The 12,680-nt window shown below is 36.7% G+C and overlaps 1 protein-coding gene across 1 annotated transcript in view; it reads right to left on the bottom strand.

Moving 5' to 3' along the window:
- BAZ1B (bromodomain adjacent to zinc finger domain 1B) overlaps positions 1–12,680 on the bottom strand; it is a 66,679-nt gene that overhangs the window by 15,727 nt on the left and 38,272 nt on the right. Inside the window, exons 8-13 of the mRNA XM_061208392.1 lie at positions 9,129–9,267; positions 8,494–8,627; positions 6,322–6,427; positions 5,274–5,372; positions 2,900–3,077; positions 1,041–1,223 (exon numbers count right to left, since the gene is read on the bottom strand). Coding sequence (XP_061064375.1) covers positions 1,041–1,223; positions 2,900–3,077; positions 5,274–5,372; positions 6,322–6,427; positions 8,494–8,627; positions 9,129–9,267 — 839 coding nt within the window. The remainder of the gene's footprint in view (positions 1–1,040; positions 1,224–2,899; positions 3,078–5,273; positions 5,373–6,321; positions 6,428–8,493; positions 8,628–9,128; positions 9,268–12,680) is intronic.

Genomic DNA, 12,680 nt, shown 5'->3' with positions numbered 1-12,680 from the left:
CCCTGGTGGTGCAGTGGTTAAGAATCCGCCTGCCAATGCAGGGGACACGGGTTCAATCCCTGGTCCAGGAAGATCCCATGTGCCGTGGAGCAACTAAGCCTGTGAGCCACAACTACTGAGCCTGCGCTCTAGAGCCCGAGAGCCACAACTACCGAGCCTGCGCGCCACAACTACTGAAGCCTGCGTGCCTAGAGCCCGTGCTCTGCAACAAGAGAAGCCACCACAATGAGAAGCCAGAGCACCGCAATGAAGAGTAGCCCCTGCTCGCCGCGACTAGAGAAAGCCCACGCGCAGCAACGAAGACCCAACGCAGCCAAAAATAAATTAATTTATTAAAAAAAAAAAAAAAGGTGGAAGTGACCCAAGTGTCCACCGATGGACCAATAAACAAAATGTGGCCTATACACACAATAGAATATTACTCAGTCTTAAAAAGGAAGGAAATTCTGGCATATGCTACAATGTAGATAACTTTGAAGAAGTTAAATAAACCAGTCACAAAAGGACAAATACAGTATGATTCCACTTTATATGAGGTACCTAGAGTAGTCAAATTCATAGACACAGAAAGAAAATGATGTTGCCAGGGATTGGGCAGGAGGGTGAAATGGGTAGTTTAGTGTTTAAAGGGCATAGTTTTGCTTTGGGAAGATAAAAAAATTCTGGAGACGGATGGTAGTAATAGTTGCAGAACAATGTGAATGTACTTAATGACATAGAAACATACATGTAAAAGTGGCTAAGTTGTTCATTATGTATATTTTACAATTCTTAAAAATTTAAAAACCACCACCTTTTAAAAAGAGGAATTAGCTCTGGTAAAGGGGGAGGGGGGACTCTGACACACTATCCAGCTCTACAGGCAGGGCTGTGCTCCACAGACCAGTTTGAAAACTACAATATTTGGAGAAAGTGATAAAGATCAAACACTGGCTAGGGAACAGTGCTTATGTAACTAAAAAGCATAGGGTTAGATAATTTCAAAACCAGATCACATACTTCTACGCAGTCATAAAACTACATCTTCATTAGCTAAATACCTTTGCTTCCTCTGCCATTTTTTTCTCTTCATCCACCTCTTCAGTCTTTGCTGAATCTTCGCTTTGGAGTTTTCTTCTCTTTTGCTTGGGAGCCATGAAGCCTTGGAGAAATTTCTTTATGACACTGGCTTGAAGGGCAATCACACACTCGCCAAAATCCTTCAGTTTCTCTAGTGAGATCACCTACAGAAAATGATTTAAAAACCAGACTGAGTAAAAAGGCCAAGAGAAAGACGAAAGCAGACAATCCTCGATTAAATTCAAATCAACCTAGACCCAAACTGGTCACATAACATTAATTTAACTGGGTTCCTCAGTTCAATGGATGGCTTATGCATTTGAAAGTAGCCGACTGCTTGGATTTCCCTGATGAAGGGATCCATGGGAGGCTGAAACTTGCTCTACTTAAAGGAAGTTACTGAACTCATTCATACACTCAGTGACTGAGTGCCTACGACGTGCAAATGACGGTCTCAAGGCAAAGAAAAACTGAGAAGGAAAGTAAAAATTTACCAACCTAACAGCTTACAACCTATAAGCCAGATAATACATTTTACATACTTGATCTCATCTAAGCCTCACATTTATTTTACGGATGAGGAAGCATAAGCTAAATCACTTTGATCCAAATCATACTCTTAAGGGCTGAAACTACCTTCTCAGTCACACAACACATGCCAATTAAAAAAATATCATTTTATAACTACAAAGAGAAACAAAGAATGATGATAATCCAACGTTAGCAAGGTGTGGGCCTGGGTTTGGCACAGAGTAGGCAATTAATAGATATTTGCTAAATAAACAAAAAAGTAACTGTAATATTTGAAACAGGCAAAATTCTTTCGGTTGAGTAATTCCTAAAAAAAATCTTTACGAACAATAAAGATGTTTAAACCTTTTTCCCAGGGAATGTACCAAGAATTCATAACCAGACAAATGAAAAAAAGTTACATATATAAGATGCATATATAATTTGTTAATTCTAATAGCAAAGAAACAGAAATACAAGTCTGGCAGTAAAAGATTTACCATATCAACTCCATGCGTTACTATGTACCCCAAAGTGACATTAAAGACTAAAAGAAATGGAAAGTATTTATAAATGAGGGAAAATTGGAGGGCGGTGGGAGGTTCAACTGCTCATAAAAATCACACAACTATTAACACACTGTTATAATGCAAATGAACAATTTGAAAAGACTCACAAATATTAATGTGTGGAGTTATGTGGACTTTATTATTTAAAATTAACAAAAAATTTTTACAGTGATAACTCATGGACAGTGTTCTCCAATCTTTTCTCCAGCTTTGATACCTAAAATCTAATGTGGGACACGGGGTCTCTTGAACTGTTTCACCTGTAACACTTAAGGGTCCTTCTGAACAGTAAGTGATAAGACTACAAAAGGGCCTTCACTGAAATGTACCTGTTTAACAGCATGAGTGCTGCCCAACACAAGGATAACTCTACTGAGCTGATCACGTACAGAGAATGAACAAAAGCAGGACACACAAATGTTTCATACCTTATAGCACAGGCATCACATGGGAATGGATAGGTTAAATAATGTTATATGACTAAGACTCCAGGACTAGTTTTCATTCAACTAAATAGAAAAGCTCTTTTTGAACAAAGGTTCTGAGCCAACTATTAGATTTTCCTGGATACCAGCAGAATATAACAAAGGAAAAGTATCATAATGTACATAGAGAATTTAGGGTTCCACATGTGTCTTTCAAGACAAATGCAAATATGATTCCCAGGGTCATCTAGGGAAGTCAAGAACAATATCAGGGAACAATTTCAAATTGAGTTTCCATGAGTAACATTTCAAAGGGTGTTTTCCTTATATTCTTACCCGAGCTTCAAATTCTGAGGTTTCTTCCACATAACCAAGTCCTCCCTTTTGTAACCTTGTTGCAACTTCAATGAGATCACTACGAAGGAAGTTTAAAAGCTCCTGGTTGCCATCACAGGATTTTAGACCCAAATTTGGCTTCCGGGCCAGATGAATAGAATGAATAATGTCCTGGTACCTAGAAAAGTTGAGGCAAAGGGGAGGAGGAATAAAGACCATTTAAAAAATGGTCTATTAATTTCAATTACTTGAATGACATGTTTTATTTCTAGAAAACTTATTTAGATCCTTTTCATCTCTCGTTTAATAGTCTCATGTTTCTCGCACAAAATTTCCAATTTCTCTTATTCTTGATTCATTTAAAAAACACACATTTTGTTCTGTATATGGTAATTCCAGTATCTGAAGTGTGTTTCTTTACCTAGCTCTCATTCATGGTAACTGGTTTGTGTGGTTTTTGGGGGGTTTTATTGTTTTTTGTTTTTGTTTTTTTACCATGAGTTTCTTGATATTTTATCTGTGGAAATTCTTTGAGGCCTGGTTTGAAGTTATGCTCCTCCAGGGAGAGTGTGCATTTGCTTATGTTAGTTGCCAGAAATTGCTACCAACTGGAGACAAACTTTAAATCGTCTGCCTGGAATTCTTCACAGAAGAAACATGAATTTGAGCTGAAAACCTACACAAGGACCTTCAGAGTTCACTTTCACACTAAAGATTAACCTTTTGAGGTCACAGTAATAAAGACTCTAATAAGACTCTCTACCCTGGATTGGCCATAAGCTTCACTGTTGGCTTCTTACACCAAAAACTAATGTTCAAGGTCATCGAAGTTAAGTACTAAGTTCCCTTTTCATTCTTAATAATAAGGAGTTTTAATATTATTTTCCTCTGACTATAACTTCACTGTGTCTCACTGGTGTTCTTATAAAGGATTCTGCTTTCATTGCCTTCTACCACATAATTTCCCCTTTATTTTCTTCTTTGATCTAAGTGTTATCAAGACAGGACGATTCTGAATACAATTTTAATTCATTTATACATTAAGCAGTGGACCAAAACCAATGATGTACCCATTATCACTCTCAAAAGTGTCTCAAAATTGCAGAGTATGTACTGAACAGTATTTTCCTTCTCTCTTCAATTAAACCTAAATTCCAGCATGAAAGCATGCAGATATTAAAGGTGGCCTTAAGGCAAAACCTATCCCAGCTTTGATAGAAACAACTGCTAGAAAGGAGGGACACTAGCAAATCTAGATGGCACTGATATTGATGCTAATTTTGTATGCAGGTTTGCGTGGTTTCTCTTGGAGATATAATTCACATAACATTAGACTCACCATTTTAAAGCCTATACTTTCAGTGGTTTTCACATTTTAGAAGCATCAAAACTACCTAATTCCAAAACATGTTCATCACTCCATAAAGAAATCCCATACAGGTTAGCAGTCACTCTCAGTTCTCCCCATCCCTCATCCCCTGGCAACCACTAATCTATTTTCTGACTATAAATTTGCCTATTGTGGATGTCTCATATAAATGAAATCACACAATATGTGGCCTTTCTATGTCTGGCTTCTTTGACTCAGCAAAATGTTTGCCCACATTCTAGGATATTTCATCACTTTGTTCCTTTTTATGGCTGAATTTACGGATATACCACATTTTGTTTATCCATTCATCAGCTGATGAATATTTAGGTTGTTTTCATTTTGGGGGCTACTCTGGATACCGACAGAATACTTCTGAATACCAACCAATGTGGAACTGCATTTACAAGTCTGCCTAACTACAATCAGGCTCTCAGTCTGGTGTATGGCGTGTTAGTCAATGAATAATCCTGCTACCCTATATATACGTGGTTTAAAAGCATACTTTTCCAAACAAGCATGAGGTGTCAAGAAAATACCAAAAAAAAAAAAAAAAAAAAAAAAAAAACCCAAAAAATAAAAAAATTTAAAAAAAAAAGAAAATACCAAACAACAGGACTTCCCTGGTGGTCCAGTGGGTAAGACTCCATGCTCCCAATGCAGGGGGTCCGGGTTCGATCCCTGGTCGGGGAACTAGATCCCACATGCATGCCACTTAGTTCTAAGAAGCCTGCATGCCACAACTAAAGATCCTGCATACCACAACTAAACAAGCCGCAGCGAAGATCCCACGTGCTGCAACTAAGACCCCGCACAGCCAAAATAAATAAATAAATATTTTAAAAGAAAAAGAAAATACCAAACAACAAGAACATAAAAGAGTTATAGACTTTTAAAATTTTTACTTAAGCTTTTATGGATAAACAACAACAACAAAAAACCCTAAGATATGTATAATATCTAATGCTGAAGAGGAGATATGAGGAGCGAGATGAAAACCCTTACCTCTTCTCTAGTCTCTCTTTAAGCTGACTTTCTCTTATTCCCTGAGGGTGAAGGCAGTTTAGCAACTCATCCAGTTCCTTTTGACTATCACATAAAAACCTGTACGGGTAAAAAAACAAAAACAAAAAACCAAAAAAAACCCCTGTTAACTCTGAAAAAAAAGAGAAGAATCAAACATTAAGAAAGGGATCTAGGGTTGGTGGTGGGAGTTGGGAAAGCAGAATTCCAACCTTGCTCAGAAGTAGAACAATTTACTGTTTCCATGAGACCTAATGTTAACTTTATCTTAGGACACTGGAGCCAATGTTTCCTACTAAAATGTAATATGAGGGGACTTCCCTGGCGGTCCAATGGTTAAGGATCCAGGCTTCCACTTCAGGGGGCATGGGTTCGATCCCTGGTCGGGGAACTAAGATAAGATCCCACATACCGCTCAGAGCAGGCCCAAATAAATAAATAAGCAAACAAACAAATAAATAAATAAAAATAAAATGTAATATGAGACAAATTTTATAAAGTAAATAGACACGCTTGTCCATATCCCTTTCACAGAGTAAAGTTATATCAAAAAATAAAAGACAAAAGGTCATTAAACTAAAGGTGATCACAGCTAAAGCAGTTAATGCGATCACAGAAGTAGAAGGGACCCTCTTAAAACCTAGCTCCCTGCCTAAAAGCAGGATAGACACAAAGGAAGATTAATGGCTATATTTACAATTCCTTATTCTTCAATAAAGATGAAAATCCTAAATACTTCTATTCCCAAGCAGACTGAAAGGCATTTCCAATGCTATGTAAGAGCTATCATATAATATACAAAGTTACATTACAAGGAAAAAATAAAATTCTAAACCTTAAAGCAAACAGATATATTCTTATCAAAAAATCAAGTCTGCTTTTAAAGCAATGAGTTTACATATCCAAGAAATCAAAATCACACAAAATGCTCTTAATAGATAATCACTAACTCACTGGTTTCACTATATAAATTATTTTCTTAACATTGAAAAAGAAAAAGAAAGAGCAACCAGATGAATGCTCACATTACCATAGATTCTGTCCCTGTTTGGGTATAGTGGTCTCTACAGCAATTTCCGTAGCTGGTCCATGTTGTGTGCTCATGCTTACATTTTTGCCTAGGTTTGCTTTCTTACCTAAGAAAAATTTATACATTAGGCTGAATATAGTACATACTCAATTCCTAGTTTCAAACCTAAGCAGTACACAGTGCAAATTCAACAACCAATAACACAGATGCTGCCTATTAAATATATCCACATGTACAACAGATGCTAATTTCTCTTAAACATCTTACATACAGCACATTATCTGAGACAGTTGCTCTCTATACAGCTGAACAGGCAAAGTTTAAGAGTATCACAAGTTATTGCAATAGAATGGAGAGAGATGACTAAATGTCTCAGAGCAAATAATCTGCTCCTTGTACGTGATGTTTAGCATAAAGGCATCTGTGGTGAAGTAGACACAACTGAAATATATAAACTACTACAAACTTACCCCTGGAGGCTTCAAATGTCAAATATGATTAACTTTTTTGTAAACCAGCTCCTGTATACTAATATATGACATTACTATAGATAGATCTTAAGCCAGTATTTGAGGCCTTACCTAATTCTACAATTGGTTCTCTCCCCTGCTCCCCTTCTCTCCCCTTTAACCTGCAGCATCTTCCCTGCAATACTAACACATAACCTTGTTTAGTCTTTTCAGTCAGGTAATTCTGAAGAAACTCTGCCATGCTGGAACTAGAAAACATGAAGGAACAACATCCACCAGGATGCTCTAGAAGTGAAGGGATGTAGATGCCAGTCTTCTCCCGGGAGCTGTAACTGTGTGGACCTGATTTCTGAAAATAGCCATTAAGCTTTTGAGACACATTATAAAATCACAGTCCTTCATCCCACTGGAATCTCTCAAGTCTGAAGATCCTAACTTCGTATTTACTGCCCTCACCTGGGTATTTACAAAGTCTACCAAAACTAGACTTTTCTACTAAGTACTACAATCTAACAAATACCGTAATTCAACAAGAAAATGCCTTAAATTTGAAGTTTTGGGCTATATACTAATTTCCTTATTTAACGATTTTGTGAGTTTAAAAGTTTGGGTTATGAGTTTCTCTAAAATGAAAGAAAACTACTTTCTGAGAAGCAATATTCATTAGGTTATATAAAGTACAGCTGGAAGGAAGCTTATGTATCATCTAACGCAATGGTTCTCAACAGAAAGCCATGCTGCCTCCTAGGGAACATTTGGCAATATCTGGTGACATTTGGTTGTCACTAATGGCATCCAGTGGGCAGAGGTCAGGGATGCTGCTAAATAACTTACAACACATAGGGCAACCCCCCACTACAAAGAATTATCTGGCCCAAAATGTCAACAACAGTGAGGCTGAGAAAACTTGATCTAACCTAACCATCTGGTATTTTTAAATTTAAAATTTTTCTTTTAATTTCTTTCTTGGGGGAAAAAAGGAGAAATATATATATATACATATATACACACACACACACACACACACATATGTATAGGTCAAGAAAGAATATATACACACACATATATATATTTAGAAAAGTACACTTCTCTATTTCACAAACTGAACATACTCATGTAACCAGAACCCAAGTCAAGAAAAAGAACATTATCAGTGCCCCTTATGACCCTTCTCAGTCACTTATTTCTAGTTACATATTTGCTGTGTTTCTCCTCACTAGAATTTTAGTTAATTGACATTCAGGACCTTTTATGTCTTGTTTGCCATCTTGTATCACAGCACATGAAAAATTGGTTGGCAAATAAGAGATGCTCCATAAATATTAAATAAATGAATTTTTAAAGTGGAGGAAAAAGACACATAACTGCCTTCTTGGCCCCTTACCTCAATTCCAGCCCTTGAAGTACCTACAAAGAGACTTCCAAGGAACAAAGTTTGAAAACTACTTGTATAAATCTAATACCCAAATATCCTAATATTCAAGTTCTTTATCTTTTCACGCTATGCCTGGAACAAAGTCGATAATCAAATGTTAAGTTTCCTTCCTTCTGCTATGCATTTCACATCTTCCCACCTCACTCAAATAAATCTACCTAAGAAGGCAATAAAGAACTTTAGCAAGTGAAAAAAAGCGACAGAGGAAAGACAGTCTTAATACTGACCCTACTTGAGCAGGGTAAACTAACTAATAGATATACATACTACGGGGACAGTAATCCTCATCAGCAGAGTCTGCACGGTCTTTTCGGTGATGGTTGAATCGGTAGTCAATGCTGTCATGTACCCAGCCTTTCTCAATGAACAAACCTGGAACTTCATCTGAGAAGAGCCAGTATCTACAAATCACAACCACATATTAATGTGTTAGTGAAAGATCATGAGCACAGGATGACTTCATTGTTGAGGAAGATGATTACAGAATATCACTGAACATTCAGCAGATACAAATCCTAAAGTAAAGCACAGAATACTAAAATTTTGGGAATTTGAGATTCACTTAATATCTGTAATTTTTATAACTTCTAATATTTCACTACTTTAGGTTCCACACAATGTATGCATTTAAAATATCTCACCATTTTTAAAGACTTCTATTAGGATTACATTTCTCCTATCACCATAATTTAAGCTTCATATCTGTGGTATCTTTGAGGACAGGGTCATGTCTTATCTAACTTCGTAACCCTAGCATTTGGCTCAGTAAATATTCAAATACATGGGTGATGAGCAATTCTGTTTCCAATATCCACGAACAGGGAAGCTTGTCTAGTCTTAGTACTAACTAGCAACAATATAACAGCCCTAAAAGATGATAAAAATTAAGTTTAATAACTCACCTATTATGGTTTCGATCTGTACCAATTGGAGTCCTACGCATGACTAGTTTTGCCTTGGCAATTCCTTCCTGGAAAGCCTTCTCAGCAGCTGCTTTGTGCTTTCGTATTCGTTCTTCTTCAGCTTCACGTTCTAGTTTCACTGTTAAAGATAAAATGAATCGATTAAGTTTTTTCCTAGTAAATTCTACTCTTACAAATTTAAATAAGATATGGAGTGAGACGTGCCTGGTATTAAGTAGAAATCTTAGTTTCCTTCTCCTAATTCTAATCTGTTATAAGAAATAATGTGTAAGGCAGCAATTTCTATCTGTTCCTTCTATGTTCTTTGAATTTTGGTGATGTCTCAGCCATCAACTCAGTGCAAAATCTTTTCTCTCCAAAATTTATTATTAGTTTAACTAATAATTATTATTATATTATTATTATTAGTTTAACTATTAATAATAACTTATTAGTTTTTTAATAAATTAATTTTATTTTATTGATAATTAATTTTAAATGTAAAGTTAAAATAGTCCTTAAACAGAATTAACTGAAACATTTTCTGACAGGACCAGCCACAGGATCCTCAAAATGATCAGGATGAATAAAACCAAAATAGCTATTTCAAAATAAAACATATTTCAGTCCTGAGGAATTTAGAAAAAGAATTGAGAAAGCAAGGGCACGGAAGCATCAGCAGATGATAGTAATTATTGCCTCTTTAATACTATTTTTTGAGTTATTCAGCAAGTTGCTACTGTTAATGATGAAAAAAATGTTTTAATCAATTTATTTCTGATCATTCATTTTATAAGTTTATTCTACCCAGATAGAAATTTCCCTCAATAATGAAAGACACCCAGGAATCTTTCAAGTTTTTCCACAACTGTCACAAATTTTGATACTGGAAGTAAAGGGCACTGCTATTTACAATGCCAGCAATTTTACTGCTGGTACTCTACTGATGACAACATCCACAATGTAGCGAGAATCTGGAAAATGCATCAGTCTAAAGATGTTACTTAAAAATTTAAGACAAATTTCATCTATTTAAAACCAATATGGGGGAATTCCCTGACAGTTCAGTGGTTAGGACTCAGTGCTTTCACTGCCGTGGGCCCAGGTTCAATCCCTGGTCAGGGAACTATGATCCCGCAAGCTGCACAGTGCGGACAAAAACCAAAACAGAACGGTATGGTATTTGTTACTTTTAATAAATGGTTTTCTAGCCTGAATAGAGCTGTACATTTGCAACAATGATTACAGTAGAAATCAGTACAAAGGTAAATGACAAAAAGAGTAATGGCCAAATCACAATAAAGGAAAAGCTCCTTCTCTTGCAGGTACAAACAAACAAAAAACAATCCAGGGAAAGTCGTCAAAAAAAAAGACCAAATTTAGTTCCAGAGGTTACAGCACTGAGCTAGACATCAAAAGACCTGAACTCTAATTCAAAAACTGTCCTTGGCAAAGTACTGATATTTATTACATATTTTATAATTACATTACAGGGACTTCCCTGGTGGTCCAGTGGTTAAGAATCCACCTTCCAATGCAGGGGACGCGGGTTCAATCCCTGGTTGGGGAACTAAGATCCCACCTGCCACAGGGCAACTAAGCCCGCGCGCCACAACTACTGAGTCCATGTGTTCTAGAGCCCACGTGCCACAATTAGAGAAAAGCCCGAGCGCCACGACTAGAGAAGCCAGCGCGACACAACGAAGATCCCACGTACCACAACTAAGACCCGACACAGCCAAATAAACAAATAAAATTTAAATATATATATATAATTATATTATATATTTATAATGTTCTGTTTGTTTCTCTATATCAATAATCAACTTATTTCTGGCTTCTCAATTCTATTCAAGACACTGTGGTATTGGTGTAAAGACACACATAGCCAGAAATAAGTTGATGTGTCTATAGTCAAATTAACTCAAAATGAATCAAAGACCTAAATGTAAGAGCTAAAACTCTTAAGACTTTTAGAAGAATACACAGGAGTAAATCTTCATGACCTTGGATTTGGCAGCAGATTCTTGGATTTGACACCAAAACCACAACCAACCAAAGAAAAAAATAAATAAATTGGATGTCATCAAAATTTTAAAAATTTGTGCTTCAATGGACACTATCAAGAAAGTAAAAAGAGAACAAACACACAAAATGGGCGAAAATGTTTGTGGATCATGTATCTTAAGGGATTTGTATCTAGACTATATAAAGACCCCTTGTAATTCAATAATAAAAAGACAAATAACCCAATTTGAAAATGGGCAAAAGATCTGAATTAATATCGTCCAAAGAAGATATACAAAAGACAAATAGGCACAAGAGAAGATGACATCATTAGTCATCAAGGAAATGCATATCAAAACCACAATGAGGGCTTCCCTGGTGGCTCAGTGGTTGGAAGTCCGCCTGCCAATGCAGGGGACACGGGTTCGAGCCCTGGTCCGGGAAGATCCCACATGCCACGGAGCAACTAGGCCTGTGCGCCACAACTACTGAGCCTGCGCTCTAGAGCCCATGAGCCACAACTACTGAAGCCCGCGCGCCTAGAGCCCGTGCTCCACAACAAGAGAAGCCACCGCAATGAGAAGCCTGCGCACCACAGCGAAGAGTGGCCCCCGCTCGCCCCAACTAGAGAAAACCCGCGCGCAGCGATGAAGACCCAATGCAGCCAAAAATAAATAAATAATTTAAAAAAAAAAAAAAAAAACCACAATGAGATACCAATTCACAATCACTAGAATAGCTATAATCAGAATCATAGCATCTTTGGCAAAGATGCAGACAAGTGGAGAAATTACAACCCTCATTTACTACTGGTAGGAATGTAAAATTGTGCAGCCACTTTGAAAAACAGTCTAGGACTTCCTCCGTTAAACAGAGTTACCATATGATCCAGCAGATCCATCCCTAGGTATATACACCCATGAGAAATGAAAACATATGTCCACACAAAAACTTGTACACCAGTGCTTGTAGCAGCATTATTCATAATAGCCAAAAATGATTAAAACAAACCAAACGTTCATCAACTGATAAATGGATAAACAAAATGTGACATATCCAAACAATGGAATAATATTCAGCCATAAAAAGGAATTAAGTACTGAGACATACTACAGCCTGAACCTTGAAAACATGGTAAGTGAAAGAAGCCAGTCACAAAAGACTACATACTTATTACACAGCTCCACTGATATGATGTATCAGAATAGGCAAATATAGAGATACAGCAGTGGACGGTGATTGCTTAGGGCTGGGGAGGATGGGTATAGCTAAAGGGCATGGGGTTTCTTTTTGAGGTGATGAAAATGTTCTAAAATTGACTATGATAAAGGCTGCACATATCTGTGAATATATTAAAAAACAATGAACTGTACAATAAACGTGGATGAATAGTATAGTATGTGAATTATTTCTTAATAAAGCTGTTTTTTAAAAAGTTCAGACTTAACGGTGCTATGAAAGCCCCAAATTTTTATTTCCTTACATCTTATTAAGGAAAAGATTAGTATCTGAGTTGGCAACTGTGCTGAGGGCTTCAAATACCTT

This window comes from Eubalaena glacialis, chromosome 13 (genome assembly GCF_028564815.1).
Source record: "Eubalaena glacialis isolate mEubGla1 chromosome 13, mEubGla1.1.hap2.+ XY, whole genome shotgun sequence".
In the NCBI taxonomy this organism is placed as follows: Eukaryota; Metazoa; Chordata; class Mammalia; order Artiodactyla; family Balaenidae; genus Eubalaena; species Eubalaena glacialis.
The sequence above is the reverse complement of the archived record's forward strand: the minus strand, read 5'-3'. Positions and strand labels throughout refer to the sequence as shown.